The sequence below is a fragment of the Schistocerca americana genome, chromosome 3 (assembly GCF_021461395.2).
Source record: "Schistocerca americana isolate TAMUIC-IGC-003095 chromosome 3, iqSchAmer2.1, whole genome shotgun sequence".
Taxonomy (NCBI): Eukaryota; Metazoa; Arthropoda; class Insecta; order Orthoptera; family Acrididae; genus Schistocerca; species Schistocerca americana.
The window spans coordinates 470,658,020-470,683,014 of NC_060121.1; the positions used below are offsets into that span (position 1 = coordinate 470,658,020).

Below are 24,995 nucleotides of genomic sequence, written 5' to 3' on the forward strand. Positions count from 1 at the left end.
TTAACAATGCCCTATCTACACACAGTAGCGTCTACAATAAGTGAAAAGCTGAAACTGAGTTTACCACGACGTTACGTATACAAATGCTATTATCCGTTCTGTGACTCAGTGTTTATTCCGAAACGTCTAGCTTGAATTTAGATTTGTATGACATGTCAGAGTCATGTTTCTCCCCACAATAAATTCAGTTGTTATTGACAGGGAAACTACTGCCTTCAGTGTGGTAATATACAATGGGTATTGTCTTCTTCATTGAAGATGAAGATTATTAAAAAGTGAAGTCATTATGAGGAGCAACATGATCTCTGCATGCTTTCTTATCAGATGCTGAAAGGTTTAAGGAGAGGAATATTGGATGGAGTCATTAGCATTGAAAAAGCCACTTGTAAACAACGTTAACATAAATATTGAACAATCTGTAAGAATGCATTGCAGTTACATTTAATATTTTAAGATATTTGATGTTATATACTACTTCAAATTGAATAACAATCATTAGAGTCCAGTAAGTATTATATACTCTAACTTCGATGCTATAGAAACAGGGGTGTGCTGGGTAATGCATGGCTAAACATTCGTCAACATGAAAAATTAATTATGTGATCACGTGGAAAAATTTCCGAGGTTTCAATATTTCCGGGAAAGCTATTTATTTCGCGAGAGACTGAAACAAGATGTCATTTTTTGAAGGATTATAATTCAGGCGGATACATCGAACTGTCTGGAAGAAGACGTATACAGAACTGAAATTCTAATGGAGAATGTAGAATCCACCTTCAATTAACTACATGTTTTCTTACGTTCTTGCCTGAAGCAAGTTCACTATGCTCTTTTAAAGTAAGGTAAAAGAACGGAGCAGGCGGAATAGTAATCACGACAAATAGAAGAAGAGGAATCGGGAGTGTAACATTCGTGGAGAGAAACAAACATAGGGCGCAGGAAAACTACTTCCTCGAATCGCAAGACAAATGAGAGTCCTTTCGTAACTATACTGGAGCGCTCGTAGCGGAAAAAAGGAAGGCTAAATGTGGGAGCCGGTGTGTGCCGGTGTGCGCTAGTAGTCGTAGTCGGCCGCCGTCCTCTTGGGCCAGTTGTTCAGCAGCCATGGGAACATGGCGGCAGCCTGCCAAACAAACAAACACACCAGTGTCAGGCTCCTCACACAAATTTATTATCCACAATTTATTAACTACAAACTGTGCATAGGAACTTTACTAGATTGCTTCTTGGGGAAAACGATTAAGGGGCTGAAATTACAAGTGGTACAAGTGACATTTCACGAGAAAATGATCTAAATGCATATTTGGGAAGCTGATGTGTGGGTCTGTTCTGAGTAAAAAGAAGTGAAAGCAATTTCCTGTATAATGCCGCACTCTGGGATGATTAAGTTTAATCTCTAAGACAATGCCTGGTCTGCACTTAGAATATAACTAGTATAATTGAAACGGTGGACAGAAGGAGAATTGCTGCCGTCTTTAACGAAGATTCAGGTAAGTATTATTTTTGAAACTACAGCAACGGCCTAATGTGTGTGCTTTTAAGAGCAGTTATAGTAATATTTATTGCGTGTTTAAATAGGGTGTCTTTTGAAATACCACTTGTACATCTTGAGGTAACATAAACATATTGACACAATAAGTTATAAGGTCCTTGACGTGGTCATACGATAAACATTTTGGTCTCTCTGAAAAGGCGAAGAAACACTTTAACATCTATTTGTTCCCCAAGACAGGAAGGAAGCAGTGAAGCACGTAAGCAGAAATTTTTCCACAGTGGAAATGAAAACATAAAGCTTTCTTTCAATTACAGCCATGGACTCCATAGCAAAGGACAAAGTCAGAGACCGCACAAAATACTGTGACGGGTAGACGTCCAGTCACCAGGACAGGCGTGAGGAGAACAGTAGTGGTGGGGGTTGCGGGCAGGCGCTGTAGGGGAATGGCGAGTATTGAAGGGGAATTGCCATTCTAAACTTGGACTCCCACACTTCCATGGTGACCATTCGAAAAGATCTGTCACCTCTGCTTTGGTTACTATCTAACAAGAATTCTGCTGAAAATGCAGCGATTTATTTTCTCTTGGTTTGTTAACCATTTGTAGCTTTCAGAGAAGCGTCATGAGTGTCGAATTTTGAGGAAAACCTGCACATTTCTCTTGCTGCAATCTTAAAATTTGCTTCTTTTGCCAAAATACAGCAGAGACTACAAAATGCCACCTCACTAATATATTATGCGGACACAATTGCGAGAGAATTCTGAAACAGTGGTTTATCAAGTTAATTAAGTGAGGAAACAGAGGAAGAGAAAAGTGTGTAGCTCATGAAAAAGCACATCCTCAGAACAAAATAATCGTCTAACGTGTTCAATTATGTTGTCCCCAAACCCATAGCACTTCTCGTTTTACCAGTAATTGATAATCCTTAAAATTTAAATTCGTTCATTAAAAAAGTCTGCAGTTAGTGGAATAACATGGCAGGTAATGAAGTTTTGCATAACAAACACGTGGAAAAGTACTCTCCTCTTCACATACTATCATTTTCCAAAATCTCTTTTCGATATTTCAAATCGTTTATGAAATATGAGGAATGTTGTAAATATTTCACTCTGGTTTTATGGCTGGCGCGGCGTGATCGCAAATGAGTGTGCTACATCAGATCAATTTTCTCGAAATTGGTGACTAAGACCTCGACCCAAGAAAAATTCGATATGTTAGCTTCGATATGTTACCTAAATTTAGTAACATATTGTAAGCAGCAACATATTATGTAAAGTGCACCAGACACAAAATCATAGCGACCCCTATTTTTCACTGCTAACTTTTTCGAATTTCTCGCAGTGTCTTACTTCCATGTAAATACAATAATAACTATGATCATTAACGAAATGATAGTCACATCATCAGGAACCTGACATATAAAGCTATAAGAAGCGGAAAAATGGATTTTTTTTGTACAAAATAGTTTCCGTAAAATTGTTTTAGGAAGATTACAGGGCGTGTGCCTCTATTCTGTCATCGCCGACCATCCGAAAGGTGGCGAACACCTGTCGGCCTCCCTTTCTGAAGAAACAAATGAACTCGTCCAGCACTTTTGATGAAAATTGGTCACTGCGTATCGGCCACAGCATCCTGCGCGGACTGTACTAAGGATGTGGAAGAAAACAAAATAAAATGGGGTAATACCAGATGGCTCTGTATCAACAAAGAAAATCCTCTAATAATACAGTTCAAGTATACACTAAACCGCGATCTTGAGTTTATTTCAGCTGCTTTTAGGAGGTTCAACAGTTATCATCCATCAATGCCTCTTCTGTAGCCTTTGCATCAAGACGAGTTTGAAATAAAAATTGGGAAATGGAGAAATCTACAGGAGATCAAAGACTATACCCCTCCACTTTATCATGAGTTCTATAAGAATATATCCCATTCCTATTAGTTACCACGGGGGTAACAAGAGAGTGCGGAGAAAGAAGAGGACTTGTCCAAAGAAGCTTCAAGGAAGACTGAAAAATGCATAACGATACAGCATCACGAGTGTTCTCCAGTAAGGACATTCTTCAAGAGATACCACAGAAGAAAATGATTATGATTCTATGTGCACTGACTGTGTAGGGATTATAGAAAAGTGGCTATGAATAATCCCTTGTTTGTGTTGGAACCACGCCAACATATTTTCGTTTTAGTATTTTATTTGCTATTTACCAATTGTATTTCGGCTTGTTATATTAATTTCGCTTTAATTACTCTCACTTCGTTGTTTTAAACCTTCAAAACAGAGAACTGTAAATAAAACGTTTTTCCACTTGTACTTGTTTTAATTTAATTTTTTTAAGTTTCAAGGGTATAAGTATATTTAAAATATTATAAAAAACAGTGCAGAGGCGCTACACTCTCTAATCATACCTACAACTATAAACAGGCAAACGCACCACTAGGAACAAAAATATCTGATGTTTCGACAGTAACATAATTTATAAATAGGCATTTAACTTGGGTAGCCATTTACTCAGTTTGCTTCAGCAAGCACTTATAATCTCAGCCCCTCATTTATCCTTATAGCTGTATTATTTTTGTGTTCAATTCGTAACAACAGTAATTTAGAGATCATATGGGTCTTTTTTTCAAGTGCCTGTTGGGACGTCCCATTGACATTGATCACCACAAAAACTATTCCTCCAGAAGCAAAATAAAAAAAAAGTATCAAGCAAATGTTGTTTAGCCACCAGAGCGGCATTAACAGTGGCATTAACCAGTGTAATTGCCTTTCTTGTAATTTTTTCGTTACGAGGATGTGTACACCACAAAGTTCTCTATTTAGCGCTCTACATCTTTTTAATTCATGTCCTCTATTCAAGACGTATTCAGAAATGTGTCATAGCGACCCACTCACACAATCATGACATTATTGAATCGAAACACAAAGTTCACTTTGACTCTCCTACCATAATGTAACTCGTCCACTTGACGGTAAAGAAATGGGAACACAATGATAATGCACCCCAGTCCTTCATTCAACTGTCTTCAGTTGAAGGTTTGTGTTAGTACACTGAAACCCAAGGAAGATAAGGTAGAATTGCTACTCACCTGTAGGGAATGTTGACTAGCCAACCAGCAACTCCAATAATGTTCTCTTATTTACAATACAAGTCATTAGTACAGTACTGTAGTACTTTTAAACGTTACCGTTGTGCAAACTTACATTCTCCACAGATGTGTAGCTTTTTTACCTTTTCTTCGTTCGTCCGCTCCCGCCGGAGGTTCGAGTCCTCACTCGGGCATGGTTGTGTGTGTTGTTCTTCGCATAAGTTAGTTTAAGTAGTGTGTAAGTCTAGGGACCGATGACGTCAGCTTTTTGGTACCTTAGCAATTCACACACATTTGAACATTTTTCTTTGTTGGTGTACATTGCACACAGACAAATCTTCAGCTGGAGCTGGTTGACTGAGTGACTGGTGAGCATTGTCCTCGCGTTTTCATTTGTTTACTGTCACTCCACGTGAACGAGTTACGTTACCTCGCGTTGCTACATTGCGCCTGGTACAGGAGGTTCAAAGTCAAGTTACGTTCTTAATAACGGCATGTTTATGTGAATGGTACACTGGGATACGTTCCTGGACAGGTGCTGAGGAGAGGAATTTAGTTATGGGACAGAAAAGCATGGTGCTATTTACAATAACTACAAGAAAGGTGGTCAGGCTGATTAGTATCCCCCTGACAGATAAACAGCATTTGCTCGATACATTTTTTTTTTTTTTTGCTTCAGGACAAAAAGTTATTTTGTATGCTTAAGGTAAACGGGCCGTTCTGTACAGTACAAAATTCTGTGTATTTGATTATCATCTGAAACATATAAAAATTGATGAAGTAATTATTAAAGTGACAAAGAGTGATTCACTGTTAATACATACAATTTTTTTAGTTTTATAAATTTTGAAGCAAAGGTACAAAAACGTTTGGAGTATATAGTATAAACACATAATACCAGTAATTGCCATTGGATGTGAACACTTAGCCATATCAGAAAAAGTTATGGGAAATATGCATATGTATTTTCTACAGGCGATGAACCAGTCAGTAACTTTGTATGACAGTTGTACCAAGTAAATAAAAGATTATATAATACAAACCCATAAACTAATGTGCATTCAAAGGGGTATCACCTTGAAAGAAATGGCTCTAAACTTCGTAGGCAGTCGTATAACGACAAAACATAGCGTGAGAATGGAATGCGGGTATCTTCCTCCACTCTACAGTGTGACACGTATCTAGTAGATAACTAGCTGCGCCAGGTGGTGTTACCCACAGTTCAACAGTTATTTACAAAAAAAAAGTTCTACTATGCTTTTATTCCAATCTTCTATTAGTCCATCTACCCTTTTCCTCTCTCTGTCTGTCCATCTCCTCCCTCCCGTCTATCCATCTCGTGCTCCCCCTTTCTCTCTCCACATTATCACCCCCACCCCTAAAGGAGGCTGGTGTTTCTTACCTCTACGCTATTTTGAAACTAATATGTCTATCAAATTTGGTTTAAATCGTTCCAGGGGTTAAGGATGAACTTTTTACCTTTAGGTGTATTTCACATGTGTTTAACGTATTTCACAAGTATTTGTACACATATTTCATCTGTATCTCCAGCGAATTTCGCCCTGATGTTTCATTTTTACACAGCTCAATGTTTATGAGGTCGTACACTATGTGATCAAAAGTATCCGGACACCCCCAAACACATACGTTTATCATATTAGGTACATTGTGCTGCCACCTACTGCCAGGTACTCCATATCAGCAACCTCAGTAGTCATTAGACATCTTGAGAGAGCAGAATGGGGCGCTTCGCGGAACTCACGGACTTCGAACGTGGTCAGGTGATTGGGTGTGACTTGTGTCATACGTCCGTACGCGAGATTTCCACACTCCTAAACATCCCTAGGTCCACTGTTTCTGATGTGATAGTGTAGTGGAAACGTGGAGGGACACGTACAGCACAAAAGCGTACAGGACGACCTCGTCTGTCGACTGACAGAGATCGCCGACAGTTGAAGAGGGTCGTAATGTGTAATAGGCAGACATCTATCCAGAACATCACACAGGAATTCCAAACTGCATCAGGATCCACTGCAAGTACTATGACAGTTAGGCGGGAGGTGAAAAAACTTGAATTTCACGGTCGAGCGGCTGCTCATAAGCCACACATCACGCTGGTAAATGCCAAACGACGTCTCGCTTTGTGTAAGGAGCCTAAACGTTGGGCTATTGAACAGTGGAAAGACATTGTGTGGAGTGACGAATCACGGTACACAATGTGGCGATCCGATGACAGGGTGTGGGTATGGTGAATGCCCGGTGAACATCTGCCAGCGAGTGTAGTGCCAACAGTAAAATCTGGAGGCCGTAGCGTTATGTGTGGTCATGTTTTTCGTGGAGGGGCTATCACCCCTTGTTGTTTTGCGTGGCAGTATCACAGTGCAGGCCTGCACTGATGTTTTAAAGCACCTTCTTGGTTCGCACTGTTGAGGAGCAATTTGGGGATGACGATTGCATCTTCCAACACGATCTAGCACCTGTTCGTAATGTACGGCGGAGTCGTTACACGACAATAACATCCCTGTAATGAACTGGCCCGCGAGTCCTGACCTGAATCCTGTAGAACACCTTTAGAATGTTTTGGAACGCCGGCTTCGTGCCAGGCCTCACCGTCCGACATCGATACCTCTCCTCAGTGCAGCATTCCGTGGAGAATGGGCTGCCATTCTCCAAGAAACTTTCCAGCACCTCATTGGACGTATGCCTGAGAGAGTGGAAGCTGTCATCAAGGCTAAGGGTGGACCAACACCATATTGAATTCCAGCATTGCCGATGGAGGTCACCACGAACATTTTCAGCTAAGTGTCCGTATACTTTTGATCACATAGTGTACATTAAAAGTCATGTAAGATGCCCCAGTTTTACAAGCATCTTAGTGTTTATGACATCATATCCTCTGAACTATGTGTCATATAATTATGTATTTTGGTAGGTACATATAGTGGCAGATGTGGATACTGTCTGCGAAAAGTGTCGCAAATAGAGTCAGTGGCAACAAAGTAATAAGTTAAACGTCTTAAAAGATCCGGTATTTTTTCACCCATCTTAATGTTTATGATGTCATAGCTCCTGAACTAAGGGTCGTACAATGATATAATTTTGCTGGTAAATTGAGTGATATATGTGAATACTGTCTGGAAAATTTGTTGCGAATGCAGGCAGTAGCAAAAAAGTAATAAATTAAAACTTCCTATTCCACGCAGCAGTTTTCCTGCATGAACAGCGAAAACGTAGTAAGCGATAAACTCTTTTCCTTTCATCATTTTGTTCGGTCATCAGCAAGAAGACGTTTTGTGAAGGTTTGAAATTTTGTGTAAAGTTTGTTGTAAGGCACTAAGTGCTCGCATTCTCAAACACAGGGTAAATAAAATACGGGTATACATGTAATACGTATGAATATCTGATTAGTACGTCGCGGTCCCCCAGCAACGTCAATATTATGAAGGTGGTGCAGATAAATTTGGGGCAGAGATGGTATGCATCAATTGACTTCATAGAAGAGGACGTGCCATTACGGTTAGTAAAAGAGAAGGAATAGTAACAAAGGTCCATAAAATTTATTTGCTGATTCCACAAAAGTTGGCGCGGAGAACCATCCAACAACTGGCAACGTCAAGGTTTCTATAATGAGGATGTAGTGAATCTCGATCAGCAAGCAGCAGTACACAAATGGCAAACTAAAGATCGCATGAAGAGGCAACTGTTTTGTGACAAGGCACAATGGCCTAGTCCGTGGGACTGAGAAACACACAGCCACTGCCATCCCGACTGACAACTAAGCAGTAAGCGTACTAGGGGTAGTCATAAAATTTTGTTTATCACTTCGAGAAAATAAAGTTACATAATTTTTTGTTTGTTTGCAGAACATGTCTGCAGGTTTGCTGTACACTAATATCGCGGTACCACCATATCGTAGCACCTCGCTAGAGGAATTAAACAAAGAGGCGCAGACCACTGGTACAGAGGAGTGTCATACTGCGATTAGCTCTCTGTATTTGAAGGGGAATAACGTTCTAACAATCCATGCTCATTGAATGGCAGTATATGGCAGCAATGCCATCGATGGGAAGTGTTTGATCACCCACCATATAACCTGGAATTGGCACCTTATGATTTTCGTCTCTTAGCTCACGTGAACTTCTGGCAGTATTTTGGCACTACGAACGAGTTGCAGACCAGCGAGGAGAATTAGCGGGAAGCACAGGCGACTGCCTTCTGTGATGAGGGTATTTGGAAGTTATTACCACGCTACGACGATTGCCCAAGTCGAAGAGGCGACTATGTAGAGAAGGCGCCGCTAAATGTCACAGATAAAACCTATTTGACTTTCACTACGGTTTTCATTTCGCAGCAAATCGGACATTTAAAAAAAATCTGGGTAAGTGGGAGTTAGACTCACGCTCCTAGGGTTCCGCAAAACTTAATTATTTATATAGATAGTTATCCATTTCGGAAATCGACAATTTCAACTATTTTTCCTGTTGTCGATATCGATACTGCAATGCATAAAAATATGCGACATAAATGGCCGTATCTTTTATTGCATTGACACAGTCCCTTAAATTTTTTACACCGACAGGACAACGTAGACTTTAGTGTGTGACAACAAAATTTAACTTGATACGTTTATTCCTTCCTGAGAATAAGGGATCTGAACAGTCGGACAGACAGACAGACGGACAACAAAATGATCTTACAAGGGTTCTGTTTTTATCGATACAGAAACGGAACTCTAAAGCTAACCCTCGTACTATCGAAAGCTCCTGACGAAGTTACGTGAGGCTGTCGCCGACACTGTCTGAGGGGATAGTTTTATTGAACGACAATGACCCAGCTCGTTCTGCAGAGAACACTACCACACATACTGCTCCTTTGTGTCACTAAATTTTGCCTCAAGGCGTCCTCCCCCCAATCCCCCCCCCCCCCCTCAGGCCCCACAACAACCAATCTCCGTATTCTCCTGACTCGGCATCCAGTGACTACTTCCTCTTACTTTGGATGCTTTTCAAAGAAAATGTCTCCTGAACAGCCACAAGATCTGCACCAACTTACTGGCCGTAGGCAAAATGTGATCGTATTGAAGGGCGAATATGTGAGGAAGAATCAACCCTGCCGACAAGTTTCATGGTCTCGTCGTCATACTTTGGGGGTGATATTTAAAACTTTACCGCATCTATTCGACATGCATTCAGGCGATAATTTGTACGTTGCGATATTCTTGCGGCGATAATTTGGAAGTGGTGCACACAAATTGGGCGCAGAGAATACATCTGCAGTTGTCATCAAAGTTGGTACTTTTGCGTTAAGTGACGGAACAATTATCAACGCTCGTGAACGTTCTTTAGAGACCTCTCAGAAGTAGGTGCGAATTTGCTGATATCAAAGCGAGCGGTAGGGAAGGTTCCATAAATAAAATTTGTAGTGGCTCGCCGGCCGGAGTGGTCGAGCGGTTCTAGGCGCTACAGTCTGGAACCGCGCGACCACTACGGTCGCAGGTTCGAATCCTGCCTCGAGCATGGATGTATGTGATGTCCTTAGGTTAGTTAGGTTTAAGTAGTTCTAAGTTCTAGGGGACTGATGACCTCAGAAGTTAAGTCCCATAGTGCTCAGAGCCATTTGAACCATTTTTTGTAGTGGCTCTCAAAGTGTACGCAGCTAATCCAAAAACTGCAGCTTATTAATCTCATAAAGAGGCTATTGTTTAGTGAGAAGGCACAGTGCGCCGATTCGCGATATGAGAGCTAAATAGCAAATATTGATGTGTTGGTTTAGAACGATTTGGGCTTGGCTTATGTTTCTTCGTGGAGCGTCACTTTTATGAGATGAGAATTTAAAAACTCTGTCCTTTTTGTGCAGATTTAGATTTTCTTGCTTTCTCTAAATCTATCAAGCGAGATGATGGAATGTCCACATTGGAAAGGATGTGCTGTAGAAGTCGTTATATATCTCTAATGACCGCGTCGTCGGAACATGAAAGCTTAACTTTCACTCTTTCCTCCACCGAGAGATCTGTCGCAGTACTTGTGAACTTAGCCAGCTTAAAACTTTGCATAATACATAATATTACAATCTACGCCGACGAAGGAGAAACTGCTTGATTTACCAGTAGCCTCATCATACGAAAGTCAAATGAATGTGTCAACACGGATTAGGTGGATGGGCTGACTTACATCTGTCTCAGATATCGCTTTCTATACATGGCCAGCTTGTTTGCCACTGTTATCAACGTGTGATGAAATTTCTTCATAGACCATGAGTGACAAAAGAAGAAGAAACTTGTATTTACTCAAGGCAGAATCTTTTTATTAGTCATATTTATTCATTGACCAAGTTTACATCTCATAATTTCCAAGGAAATATAGAGGACGGAGAACCAGCCATTAATAACATCACAACAGATTCGTTTGAAACAGTTTTACGAGACTGGGTTTAGTGCCTGGGGGTCTGACTTATTGCGTATGGGACGTACATTGAGTACCCCAAACTCCAAATATCTATTGATGAGGTTGTGGTGGGACCAAGTTCAATAAATATAGATCTATAAAATCGTGATATTGTGTGATGGCAGAGCAACGTTAAAATGAAAGGCAGCAGTAGTGCATCACACGGAATGACTGTCATGACAGGTCATATTCTTTTACGATCCAGGCTTCTGTTTATCTGTAGAAGATAAGTGTTTCATTATCAATGACGTTCTGCTAGCAAATGTCAAGAAGTGTTCCTCTATATAAGGCTGAATGAGGAGCACTGAAGATACGGTTGTCTGAAGCAAGTTAGTCGAATGTATTTGATAATTGAATCTGGCATAGGCGTTCGGTTTTACTCAGAAACAAAACTGAAACGATAGTTACGTCATGTTTCAGTAAAATAACAACAAAACTTGCATATAGGACATGTAGTGAGGGAACCGAAACCCCCTAGCATATTATAACTGTATCCCCCATGGAAACTCGAACCTGGAGGTGTACTGACGAAATTAAAGATGTGAGAACGGGTCATGCCTGGATGTTCCAGAAAATTTTCGTACGCTGCACTCAACGCTATAGAGTGAAAAAGTCGTTCTGGAGAAAGAGAATTCGCTGAAACAAACCAGAAAGTATAAATAGTTAACAGAGAATGGTATAAATGAGCTAATTTCAAAGATGACGCTCTGTGTCTTAATCAAAACCGTTCAAAAACGATACAATGAGACCATGGGGAGGATTCTTTGTAACCCTGGTCGTATCTAAGCGACCAAGTTGGATAAATAAGGGCAAACCACTGTTTGTTCTGTTAGCATACGGAACAAGACAAAATGTCTGTATAACTTTTTATTCGTTCTAACCTCACTTATATTATTTTCGTGGTACCTACGAAAGGAAGTGGTTGCATCGACTAGGCACTAGCCTTTAGAAAGATATGATGGATACAGTAGAAATATTGGGGCTCTGCCTCAAGTAATAGTTCTCTAAATGTACCTAATAGTGTTTTCTCGACAGCGCAAATGTCCTTTTAACAACAGGTCCCATTTAAGTATTTTGATCAACTCCGTTACACTCTTCTATGGGCTATAGTGACTTTTTACAATTATGTTAGCGCATCTATGAATTCCTTCTAAATATGTTGTCTTACTTGCTTGTTAAGGACTCCAAACACTAGAGCACGAATCTGAAGTAGGCAGCATTAGCATTTTCTAAGCAGTCTCCATATTAGATAAACTTCACTAGAAGAGAATCCTTCCAACAGCCGATTCTTCTGTTTGCCATGACTTCTACTGATTTCACATATCAGTTCAATTTCATATGGCTTCTTAGTACTCTTATCGTTAAGTTTTTAAATGTGACAGTTTCCACAACTTCAATACTAATGTTGTAACTGGACACCGCCAGGCGTTTCCATTTGCCTGGCTTCCTGTAATAGAGCGTTTTCATGTCAGACACCAAGTTGAAATTCAATCTACAGTTGCATAGTCTGTGAACATTGTGAGTAGGTGGGAAACAACAGTACGATTTAACATTCTGTCACCAACGAGGCCATTAGAGACGGAGTAAAAACGTGGGTTCGGAAGAATGAAGAAAGAAATCGGCCGTACCATTTAAGAGAAAGCGTTGCGGGATTCGAATTAAGCGATTGAGGGAAACTTAATGAAACCCCTATCTGGAGAGCTGGACGGGGAGTTGAACCGTTGTCCTCTCGTATGCGAGTCTATTGTGCTAACCATTGCGCCACTTCGTTCGGTAACAACCCGAGGATGCTGCTTACTTTGTTAATTGTATACTGTGAACTTTCGCGGACTTACCATTCTTCTTCGACGTATCCCCCACCTGACTTTCGATTCTATTAAATACTCGCCATCCAGTTATATTGGACAAAATTATTGTAAAAGATCTTCTTATGATCATATCTTTTTTATCCGTGGACTGTCTAGTAGAGAGTCTAATGCTTCTCCGGGAATGTAGGAAAAAGTAATCTAGCTTTTCATTTGTGTCTACAATTTGCGAGTGAGAAACAAGTGGGCTGTTTCACACGAGCGATGTTTTCCGAACTCATACTGAGTCTTTTAAAGGCGTTTCATTTCCCCGAGAAATTTCATTATGCTACAGTGTATGACACAATCTAGTTTCCTACTAGCGGCGAACGTTAAAAATATTGCTCTGTAATTTTTCCAATTCGTTCTTCTACCCTTCTTATCGCTGTACTTTGACACACTCACGTGTAGTTAGCTCTGCAGTCTGCAGGAATATGAAGGGGAAAGGGGCTTGTTCTGCCATTTATTAAATGTAACCGTAACAGAGTTTCGCTAATCGATACCGTAAGTCAGTATTTTAATACGTCTAACTTGTGTATATCAACGGTGGTTCACTATCAGTATCTTCAGACACGATATATTTTTAAATGAGTAATTTACTTAATATTTGTATCAGTTTTTGATCGCAAGAGATTTTTATATTTCGTTTGATACATCAGTACTGATTACCTTCAGATCTGTACGTACTATGTGCATCTACATTCTTGTAACACCAAACCACCTCGTGCATATACAGTGTGTAACACACATGCGTATGTGTAACACATACTCGAAGATAGGTCGGTCTTACAAGGACTACGAAGCATGCGACACATTCAGATCTGAAGACGATCATTACTACTCGAAGTTAGAAATGAAATAAAATACAGACACCTCTTACGATTACAGACATATAGTTAAAACAAAACAAAAAATTGTGTCTATCGTGGTATCTTATTCTGACGTGTCATACAACAACAAGCGTAGGCTGATATTTCGCCATTTTTTCTGAAGGAGCTTTCGACAACTGTTGACAATGTTACAGGCTTAGAGCATAGTTCAGTTTGTGAATGGACAAGTCGCTTCTAAACGTTCACAATCAGTTTCCTCTTCTCTTCCCGGTTCCTTGTTGTTGTTATTGCTCTAAAAGCGACAGTGTTATCACGACAATCTCCGAGATATTTTTAAAATTTCTTGAATGGTATGACCACATGCTAGTAATTCCACGAACAATACGAGACTGGAATAGAAGGGAGAACCGATAGAGGTACTCAAGGTACCTTCCGCCACACACCGTCCGGTGGCTTGCGGAGTATGGATGTAGATGTAGATGTATATGTCGGCACTCTTGTTTGAGAACTTGTTAAATAGCAGAGAAGATTACTTTTTACTAAATTAAAAGTTCATTTATTCTCTTGTAATTTTTCTTTTAATAACTTTAGAATCTTCATCCTTATTTCGTGTTGGGCATTTTGTTAAGTTGTTTCCTAATGAGCGCAGTAACAGTCAGCCAACGCCAGTTAAACGAGACTGCTCTGAAGCTCGTAACCATTCCACTTGTACATCACTCTGCGTATCAATTTTTTTGTTTTACGTGGAACTCGAACTGTAATCTCCGTCATTGAACGACTTTATGAATGAGTAAAAGCATCGAAAACTCGTGTAGGCGTTAATGGAGTCCAAAAACGAAGCGCAGTGCGCAGAAAATGTTTATTCATTCGCGTCGAAATTTGTCACTATTCCAGCTCGTCAATGGAACTCTTTCGACATTTCGTGAACTGCCGTCCCTTAAACGTTCAGAGAGCCTCAGTTTGCGTGTGTGTGGGTGCTGTATTTTGCTGAACAAAATCAAGCAAACTAAAACAATCGCTTTACTGACACAATCGTGAAACTCAAACGATATTCTCTGGTTATAAGACACATTTAGTAACATTTCATATTTTGTTATAATTTAATTTATTTTTGATCACCCTAGTGCCGGGCTAAGAAAAATTTTGTAACAGTTGCTCGTTTGAGGATACTGTTTAGCCAATCATCTGCTTAACTAGTCTTTGACAACACGCAACTGTTCACGGCAGTACGTTTGGACAGATGAGACAGCAGTTATTGTGAACACGCATCCGTAAGACATCTAACAGATCAGGAGGAAGGCTAAATTTTCCTAATTTCGCGTTTCTCTGTGTGGTGGATGCCCAGAGTATAAGAACTGTAATACTCTCAGGATGAGGAAAACATCTGGAGGATTCATGTATGTTGTATCTTAATGTGGTGCCGATGGTCATCGTACGAACGTTTTTTAATGAGTGGAGTTAAGTTCCTGCTTGGTATTATTTGACTATCGATGTAACTCCTCCTTGCAACATAATTCGATGCATTTATGTGGCTGCCCATGTGAGATCGCGTACATTCGAGAAGAATGGAATTCAAACCCCCGGCTGCAAAGGTTGACGTACTTTTCCTAGATAATTTCCTACCCACCTTCGCCCAGTCAGATCTCCTACCCTGTGGGTAATGATCACGAAGATGACGGGACGTTGAACTCTTAGGCCCGTTTCACACTGGGACACTGGTGACGGTCGCCAGTGATGGTCACCGGTAATTGTGGTGAACACTCCTGGATGACCGATGTACGACACTGCAGGTATTGCCAACTGATTAGTTCGTGAAATGGACTAGAGCGAGGAGGAACTTTTGTTGGTACTTCTAAGCAGGAGCAGGAGGAGGAGGAGGAGAATGAAGAGATAACGTTTATTACACGTACATCCACTGCTACATGATCGGCTGGAGAAAGAATTGTTTTATATTCTTTATGTCGTTTGAGGATACGTTAAATATTCAAGGATTGCAGGACATGTCACCTCATGCAAACAGTATCAGAGATGACTCTGCAAACTACTTCGTTAGCCCTGAAGGTGAAGTGGCTTGGCAGCTGCAAAAAAAGTAATTACTAGAAATGTAACGTGAACGTTAATGTGATTAGACCTCATTGTTCATCTGGCATTGTATTTGTCATGTGCATCGTGCAATTATTGCCATGTTAACTGTAAGAAGTCACATTATTGAATTCACTGAACTGAATGGAACTTGCAATTAAAATTATAGTGTGTCAGGAACTTGTACCTCAATAATGTTATAATAAATAAATAAAATTCATTATTGTAGTAGCCACATATGCGTAAATAATTATAATTAAGAATAATATTTTGACTCTATTTTTTGGACCATAAGGCGGAACGCCTTGAGACGCAGAAGAATAGGGGGCGAGGCATGCAAATGTGCTTGAAGGTTATTACCCTCCTAGCCACAACTTTGTTGCTATAGTCATCACTTTTGGCATCCCAAATAGCGGGACGACTTTCTGTTTCATTTATATGATCTTCCGTGTTACTGAAATCTAAACTCATGGCTACAATGTGTACACTATAACATATAATGAATGTTCCGCAGCACTGTCTCAGAAATGACTGCCTGTCTGTTAGCAAAACTGCAGCGCTGTGTCTGTGTGCCAGTGCTAACACTCCAGTTCAAACTAATGCATGTCAGGCGGTGACTGCTGTGAACACAGTGACCTTGTTCGTCACATGTGGCGAGGCTGAGTCGCTGCTGTGTCACAGTGGTCAGGTGAGGCGGTGTAGTGTCCCGGTGTGAATGCTCCAGTTAAACGAATGTATCTCTGTCAGTGACCGTCACTGGTGACCGTCACCAGTGTCCCAGTGTGAAACGGGCCTTAATCTTTCTTGCTTTTGCGTGTATATGAAAAGCCCAGGAAGGAAACTGATAACTGCCGGGAGAGCGGTGTGCTGACCACATGCCCCTCCATATCCGCATCCAGTGACGCCTACCGGCAAAGGATGGCACGGCGGTCGGTCAGTACCATAGGGACTTCCGAGGCCTGTTCGGACGGAGTTTCGTTTAGTTTAGGAAGGCAAACTGCTGCATATTGGACTGCTGAGGATAATTTGATGTGTTGTGGACCATAAAGCTGAGCCATAGACAGCCGAGACTGCAGTGCAACGGTATTCAAATGGTTCAAATGCCTCTGAGCACTATGGGACTTAACATCTATGGTCATCAGTCCCCTAGAACTTAGAACTACTTAAACCTAACTAACCTAATGACATCACACAACACCCAGCCATCACGAGGCAGAGGAAATCCCTGACCCCGCCGGGAATCGAACCCGGGAACCCGGGCGTGGGAAGCGAGAACGCTACCGCACGATCACGAGATGCGGGCGCAACGGTATTCCTCTATCCATTACCAGACGACTGACATTACACGAGACATTATCTTCATAATATTAGCCTCGACATCAAGTTGTCATAAATAATACCGCATACTCTCTGCCTTGCGAATGGAATCAAAAGTGGCCTCACGGTCAGCCTCAGCACGTAAGACCGCCAAGTACGAAGGTATTCTTGTCTTAGCTCTTGTAGTGTCTGATAACCTCCACCGTCAAGCAGCTATAGTTCATTCTGGCCACATTTACTTCCCGGCCACACTTTCAGGTCAATACTCCCCCCCCCCCCCCCACCCCACCCTCCCCCTCTGCATGCCTCTTACTTATTTTCGTTTAAAGGTAGTTGCCTTTATACAGCTTCTACGAAGCTTTTTCTAACATTTTTGGTCTTAGATCCATTAAACTGGAGTCGCATTTCTCCATCTTCATAAACTGATTACCCTGAACGATCCTCTACGTTGCTGTCTGAAAACATACAAACGTTAACAATAAATCTACATTCACTGGTTTCTGGGTCCTTGATGTTGATTCTGTACATTTCATCTCGCCGCGTCTCCTGCAGCTCGGCTTCGAGAAGGAATGTGAGTAGAGCGAGAGAAACAGGATTACAGTTTTCCAGTTTTGTTGTGGCTTCCAGATGACTGAAGTCCGATTCTGTCTTTAATTTGACGGAGGATTTGACATCCACAATTTTTCAATCTACTGGAATTTTTATGATGAAGATGAATTATGTATAGACCTTCTTAAAAATTTGTGACTAAAAATTCAATTTAATGCACTCTGTGTCAAAGTCACGAGACGAATCACTGGTGAGCAGCAGGTGGGCAGCCATCGCTTCCTCACCTGCTCGGGTGCCGACCACTGCCTGGCGTCCGGATAGTCGGCGGATTTCCTGCAACAATGAAATCAGCTTCAGTTAAAAGAAAGCACAGGGAGTAATAAACAGGAAACGATGAAGTTAAAGGAAAACCGTCTAAGCTAGTAAAAAGAAAGAAGTTCCATCATAAAATTTTCATAATACACTCCACATAAGCACTGAGTGCTACGAGCCGTCATTTAAAAGAACTGAAGACATGTCCACTCGATGATAAACAAGGTGGTCAGAAAAAGTCTGAAAAGCTTGTCAGCATGTTGCAGAGTAGGTTGTGTTGATAAATAATTGGTAAGTTAGCTAATCATGCCGTTGGGCGGGCAAATTGAAGCGGCCCGCCAGGTACAATGATTGTCAGTTGTTCTCATAACGCAGATGACAGCATACGAGACTGTTCCGCCTTTGGCTCAGGTTCAGTTCTTACTACCGTCCCAAGTCCAATTTTTGTATGGCTCTCGGCGTTCCTCCTGCCGGTTGCTCTGGAGGGAAGAAGTGACCATCACGCGTCTTCGGATTGGGCACATAGCTTTCTATTACGGTGGGAGGATCCCTCGTTTTGTGATGCTTGTGGTGTGCACATCTCTGTCCGCCACATTTTAACAGACTGCATTTTATACCGTGATGCAAGGGCAGAAGCACAAGTTGATGGGGATCTGCCCTGTGTTTTAGCTAATGATGTGTGTGTCTAGGGTTTTAAAGTTTAGTGATGTGTCTGGACTCTGGCCTAAACTTTTAGGCTGGAGGTTTTAGTGTATTGCAAAGTGGCTGGCTCCTCCCTTTTTTCCTTGCGGTCAGCCAGCCCTCCCTCTACCACTTTCTTCCTGTGTTGTCCATGTCTTACTGCTAGCGGCATGCTTCGTCCCACGCTTCGGTGTGGGTAGGCACATATTTTTCTAAGATTGTTACCTGTGTTTTACGTTCTCTTTTATCTTATTGTTCTGAGTCTTTTCTTGACACCCGTCTCAATCTGTTACTGAGCGGGCGCTGAGGACCTTGCCGTCGTGCGCCCGTACAACCCTCTCCATCCATCCATCCATCTCTCGTTCGGTTTTAGGATACCAAACGACGAACGCTTTTGGCCACACCGTCTCTGGCGAGCCTTGTGAATATGCACGCGCATCGGCCTGATTAGCCATCTTAAATGTTAATTAAATCGGAAACGGCGCAGAAATTTCTTTCTTAACAATTATTTCTCGGCACAACGTACCCCGCAACACACTTACAAGCTTATCACACTGTTTATGCCCACTCGGTACACGATAAATACCAAGTGATGGCATCGAGCGAGGTGGCGCAGTGGTTAGCACACTGGAGTCGCATTCGGGAGGACGACGGTTCAATTCCGCGTCTGGCTTTCCTGATTTAGGTTTTCCGTGATTTCCCTAGATCATTTCAGGCAAATGCCGGGATGGCTCCTTTAAAAGGGCACGGCCGATTTCCTTCCCCATCCTTCCCCGTTGTGCTCCGTCTCTAATGACCTCGTTGTCGACGGGACGTTAAACACTAATCTCCGCCTCCTCCAAATAATGGCGACGCTTTATTTGCAGATATCAGAAGAAGGTTATAGAAAGAGTTTGGTTTTCTGTTGGAAAATTGAGAACTTGTATATTTCTAGGCAAGACACATTTACGCATTATGCAATTTCTGCAACGATAAGGCTGGCAATAATATCCCTTTAGCTGAAAATCACTGACTGGTTTACAATTTTCTGAATAAAACCGTCTAGATCGCTTAATTCGTTTCCTTAATTAATAATGTTGTTTCGGTTACTGCCTTGTCAGATCTGTAATAAAGATTAAAGGGGTATAAGAACGAGAGGCATCTCTTTTATATTATCACGCTACAAAAGATAAAAATAAAAAAAGTTAAGAAGCTCCTTAGAACCTGTAAAACAGCATTCAGTGCCATTATCAATACAATCTATGCCTAATCGGAGGACAGATCGTCAATCGGGCTGAAAATAATTTCAAAGATGTAAGTGCTGACGGAAAAGCGGCGCTAGTGTGAAGGAATTGTGTTCAACTTTTCTTTTCGTCCTACGTTTAGTCCGTGGTCTAGGGACGCCGGCACGGTAGCCCAGCGTATCCGGTCAGAGAGGCGGTGGCCCTCTGCAATAAATAAACTGAGTAAAGGAATCAGCGTTCAACTTGAACGGATGTCATGTGACGTCCGCCCAGACCAAACGCAACGGAAAAAAATGAGGTAGCGTCTTTGATTCATCATCAAAACGTCTTCGATCCCGGGTTCGGATCCCGCCGCTGCTTAAATTTTGATTAATAATCAGCACTGGCGGCCGAAGACTTCCGGTATAAGAAATCACCCTCATTCTGCCAACGACTTTGTCAAAGAGAGCGGAGGAGCGGACAGAGGTTCAGTGCACTCTCTTGTCCTAGGGGTGGGAAACTGCTCCTAAATACGGAAGAAACAGCAATGATGAACGGCATGAGGATGCAGAAGGCAATGGAAACCACTGCTTTAAAGACACGTAACGTGTATCCACAGGACATGTGGCCTGCAATTGAAGAAGTGTCATGATGATCTCTCCACTGACAAAAAATTCAGGAATAGTCCCCCATTCGGATCTCCGCGAGGGCGTGCCAAAGGGGAGGTTACCATGAGAAAAAGATTGAATAATCAACGAAAGGATAACGTTCTACGAGTCTGGGAGTGGAATGTCAGAAGCTTGAACGTGGTAGGGAACCTAGAAAATCTGAAAAGGGATATGCAAAGGCTCAATCTACATATAGTAGGGGTCAATGAAGTGAAGTGTAAAGAAGACAAGGACTTCTGGTCAGATAAGTACAGATTAATATCAAATGGCTAAATGGCTCTGAGCACTATGGGACTCAACAGCTATGGTCATCAGTCCCCTAGAACTTAGAACTACTTAAAACCTAACTAACCTAAGGACAGCACACAACACCCAGGCATCACGAGGCAGAGAAAATCCCTGACCCCGCCGGGAATCGAACCCGGGAACCCGGGAACCCGGGCGTGGGAAGCGAGAACGCTACCGCACGACCACGAGCTGCGGCCCAGATTAATATCAACAGCAGAAGAAAATGGTATTATAGGAACAGGATTAGTTATGAATCGGAAGGTAGGGCAGAGAGTTTGCTACTGTGAACAGTTCAGTGACAGAATTGTTCTTATCAGAATCGACAGCAAACCAACACTGACAACGACAGTTCAGGTATACATTCCGACGTCGCATGCTAAAGATAAAGAGATAGAGGAAGTGTATGTGGATATTGAAAGGGTGATATGTAAAGAGGGGTGAAAATCTGATAGTCATGGGGGACTGGAATACAATTGTAGAGGAAGGAGTAGAAGAAATGGTTACTGGATAATACGGGGTTGGGACAATTAATGAGAGAGACGAAAGACGGGGGGGGGGGGGGGGGTGAATTGAGAGGAAGAGACCACCAAACAGCCGAGGTCTTCGGTCTCATCGGATTAGGGAAGGATGGGAAAGGAAGTCGGCCGTGCCCTGTCAAAGGAACCACCCCGGCATTTGCCTGAAGCGATTTAGGGAAATCACGGAAAACCTAAATCTGGATGGTCGAACGCGGGATTGAACCGTCATCCTCCCGAATGCAAGTCCGGTGTGCTAACCACCGCGCCACCTCGCTCGGTAGGAGAAAGATTAATTGAGTTCTGTAACAAGTTTCAGCTAGTAATAGTGAATACTCTGTTCAAGAATCAGAAGAGGAGAAGGTATACTTGGAAAAGCCCGGGTGATACAGGAAGATTTCAGTTAGATTACATCATGGTCAGACAGAGATTCCTAAATCAGATACTGAATTGTAAAGCGTGCCCAGGAACAGATATAGATTCAGATCACAATATAGTAGAGATGAAGAGTAGGCTGAAGTGTTAGACAACAGTCAGGAAGAATCAATACGCACAGAAGTGGGATACGGAAGTACTAAGGAATGACGAGATACGGTTGAAGTTCTCTAAGGCTATAGATATAGTAATAAGGAATAGCTCAGTGGACAGTACAGTTGAAGTGGAATGGAAATCTCTAAAAATGGGCCATCACTGAAGTTGAAAAGAAAACATGGGTACAAAGAGGGTAACTGCGAAGAAAGCATGGGTAACAGAAGATATACTTCAATTGACCGATGAAAGGAGGAAGTACAAAAATGTTCCGGGAAATTCAGGAATACAGAAATGCAAGTCGCTGAGGATTGAAATAAATAGGAAGTGCAGGGAAGCTAAGACGAAATGGCTGCAGGAAAATAAATGATTGTTGGAACTACCTTGTATGGAAGTGAAACAGTTACTATAAGAAATTCATACAAGAAGAAAATAGAAGCTTTCGAAATATGGTGCCACAGATGAGTGCTGAAGATTAGATGTGTATGTCGGGTAACTAATGAGGAGGTACTGAATGGAATTTGGGAGGAAAGAAATTTGTGCCTTAGTTTGACTAAAAGATGATATCGGTTGATATGGCGAATTCTAAGAGATCAATGAATCGTTAATTTAGTATTGGAGAGTAGTATCTGTGCGGAAGGGGAGGGGAGGAAGGATTGCAGAGGGAGATCAAGAGATAATAAGCAGATTCAAATGAACGTGGGTTGCAGTTATTCGGAGATGAACAAACTATCACGGGATAGAATAGCGTGGAGAGCTGCATCTAACCAGTCTTCGGACTGAAGACAAATTCTGAAACACTATAATTTGACAAGGAGTCACTGAATCTGCTTTGCAGCCGTATCTGTCCAATAATTGGATAAAAATTAGTATTAAATACATTTCGCCTTAACATGACGTAGTGGTTATAGCAGTTATATTTGCTGTTATAATTTAGCATGTCCGACACATAAAAACTGTGCCCTATATAATTCGAGAGCGCAAAACCATATCCTACGTTCATCACATCACTAGGCGTGTAGGGTGTCCCAAGAGTAATGTTCAGTGTTTAGGGACATGATAGGAAAGATCATTCGAAGCAAAGAGGTCTAGTAAGTAAGGTTCAGTAGAAGAGATTTGTTTCACACCAGCGAAGATGAAAAAGTGATCATAGCTCTTATGTTATGCACCTTAGATCCCATACTTATTGGATTTTTTTTTCTTTTTTGGCCCATATTAACACCTCTCAAAATATGGAAAGCAAAGGGCTTGCAGTAGATGAGATTTGTATCAGACTATCGAAGATGAAGAGGTGCTCAGAGCTTTTAAGATATAAATTTTAAACTCCTTGTTTACTATACCTTTTTGCTTCACCCAGTAGATGTCAACATGACAGCACCGATTACATGTTACACAGAACGTAAGAGGCTCTTTCAAGATGTGACATACACCATTACTTCCTTGGCTTTCGGTAAGACTATATCAGTATGGATATCTTCAGCAGCAACAGCTGCAGCAAATGTAGTTGACGCGGGTCCATCGACAGTTTCTTTCCTGTAATGGCATAACTGCGCCGATGGCATAAATGCGCCGTGTAGTGAGAGCGTATGCTGCATCGCACCGGGACTGCGATGACCGTTCTAACAGGTTGCGGACACACCCCACAGCGGCCTCGTGCTATCGAAGTAAGTTGGTAAAACGACTCGGAGACGTATTGAGAGACACGTATTTGGCATTTGTTCGCCATGTGTGGGCGATTTCAAAACAGGAATACTTATGGGAGCAATGAATAAGGCTGACCTTTCATAAACCTCGTATCATCTAAATCCACTGCATTACCAATTTTCGAGTTTTTCATATTATTCCACGATGTCGAGAGTGACTTCTCTACTGTTCATGTCTATTTGTCGGCCTGGTTTAGCCCTATCTATGTGACCCCAAGTCTTGAGTTAAAGAAGATCCGATGAGCAACAATATCAGGTGACGTGCGTAAGCACATTCTTGGCAGCCTTATTAAGCGTTCCAATAGTCTCCAAGACAAAATGACATTACAGTTAGCTTTGTCCAGTAAGATTCGACTGCAAGTAACGTGGTATTTACTGCAGCAATCTGTTCTAACAATTATACTGATATAATTCTCATATGACTATTCAGATAGTCTAGAAGCGTCGTTAGTCTGAAACAACCTGGAAATTAACAGCGAGCAAACTGTGCCAGCTGCAAGGAGTTGCAAAGCAAATCCGACCCACTCTCATCCGGGTGAATCTCTTCTTGCTACTTTGGTTTCTCCCTTTCTTAAGCTGTATGAAAAGTGAAAAACTTATTCATCAGACGCTTTTCGCCTTTATTGATAAAGCATCAGCAGCACTCATATAGTATTCGTTACCAGTAGATGTTACTTTTCCTTCCTTTCATTTTTATAGACTGAATGACAGTTTTGCTTAATGACGATATATTAGAGACATCACGGTCAGCTTTCTCATCATAACTTCCTCTCCTTTTATGTTATTATTCATTTATTTGTTTCATTTTCTTCACTGATTTCAGAGTCCTGTTTTTCAATCATTGACAAGATTTGCGATTTGTTTTTCTGATTTAAAATATATGTTATAACCATCTTATGAAATTTCTTGGTTAAAGTTCGTGTTTCGTAACAAGTACTGCCCAATTTAAACCAAGAACCATTGAGCAGATGAGTTACATCGATACTAGTGTCAACCGCATCAAGAAATGGGTGGAACGTTAGAATTGAACAAAGCTCCAGGCCTCGAGGGAACCCCTATCGTATTCTGTACTGGAATCGCGGCTGACTTAGCGTCTATTTCAACTATAATCCGCCGCAGATCCCTTGAACAGAAAAAAACCTTACCTAGTAGTTGGAAGGAAGCACTGGTCAAACTCGTCTACAAGAAAAAAAGTAGAAGTGATCCCTAAAACTACAGAAGTGATCCCAAAAACTACCGTCCAGTATCCTTGACATTCGTTTGTTGTAAACCCTTAGCACCAGTGGAAAAATGCTCCTATCGGAGAACAAAAAATGCGAATATGTTCCTGTTTAGTTAAAAGACTCTGGCTGAAAAGTGGGGTACCAGATGCCCCACTCTACCTTCCTCAGCAGCTTTAAACTTTAAAATTTTTCCCAAAAAATCTGGCTTGCGAACATATTCGTGCTTTTT

The 24,995-nt window shown here is 41.5% G+C and overlaps 1 protein-coding gene across 1 annotated transcript in view; it reads right to left on the bottom strand.

Annotated features, from left to right (window-relative positions):
- Positions 1–427: 427 nt before the first annotated feature.
- The window catches only part of LOC124607270 (elevenin-Vc1-like), a 328,738-nt gene continuing 304,170 nt past the window's right edge, over positions 428–24,995 (bottom strand). The window contains exons 4-5 of the mRNA XM_047139548.1: positions 17,931–17,979; positions 428–1,123 (exon numbers count right to left, since the gene is read on the bottom strand). Of these exons, the coding sequence (XP_046995504.1) occupies positions 1,055–1,123; positions 17,931–17,979 (118 nt within the window). The 3' untranslated portion in view covers positions 428–1,054. The remainder of the gene's footprint in view (positions 1,124–17,930; positions 17,980–24,995) is intronic.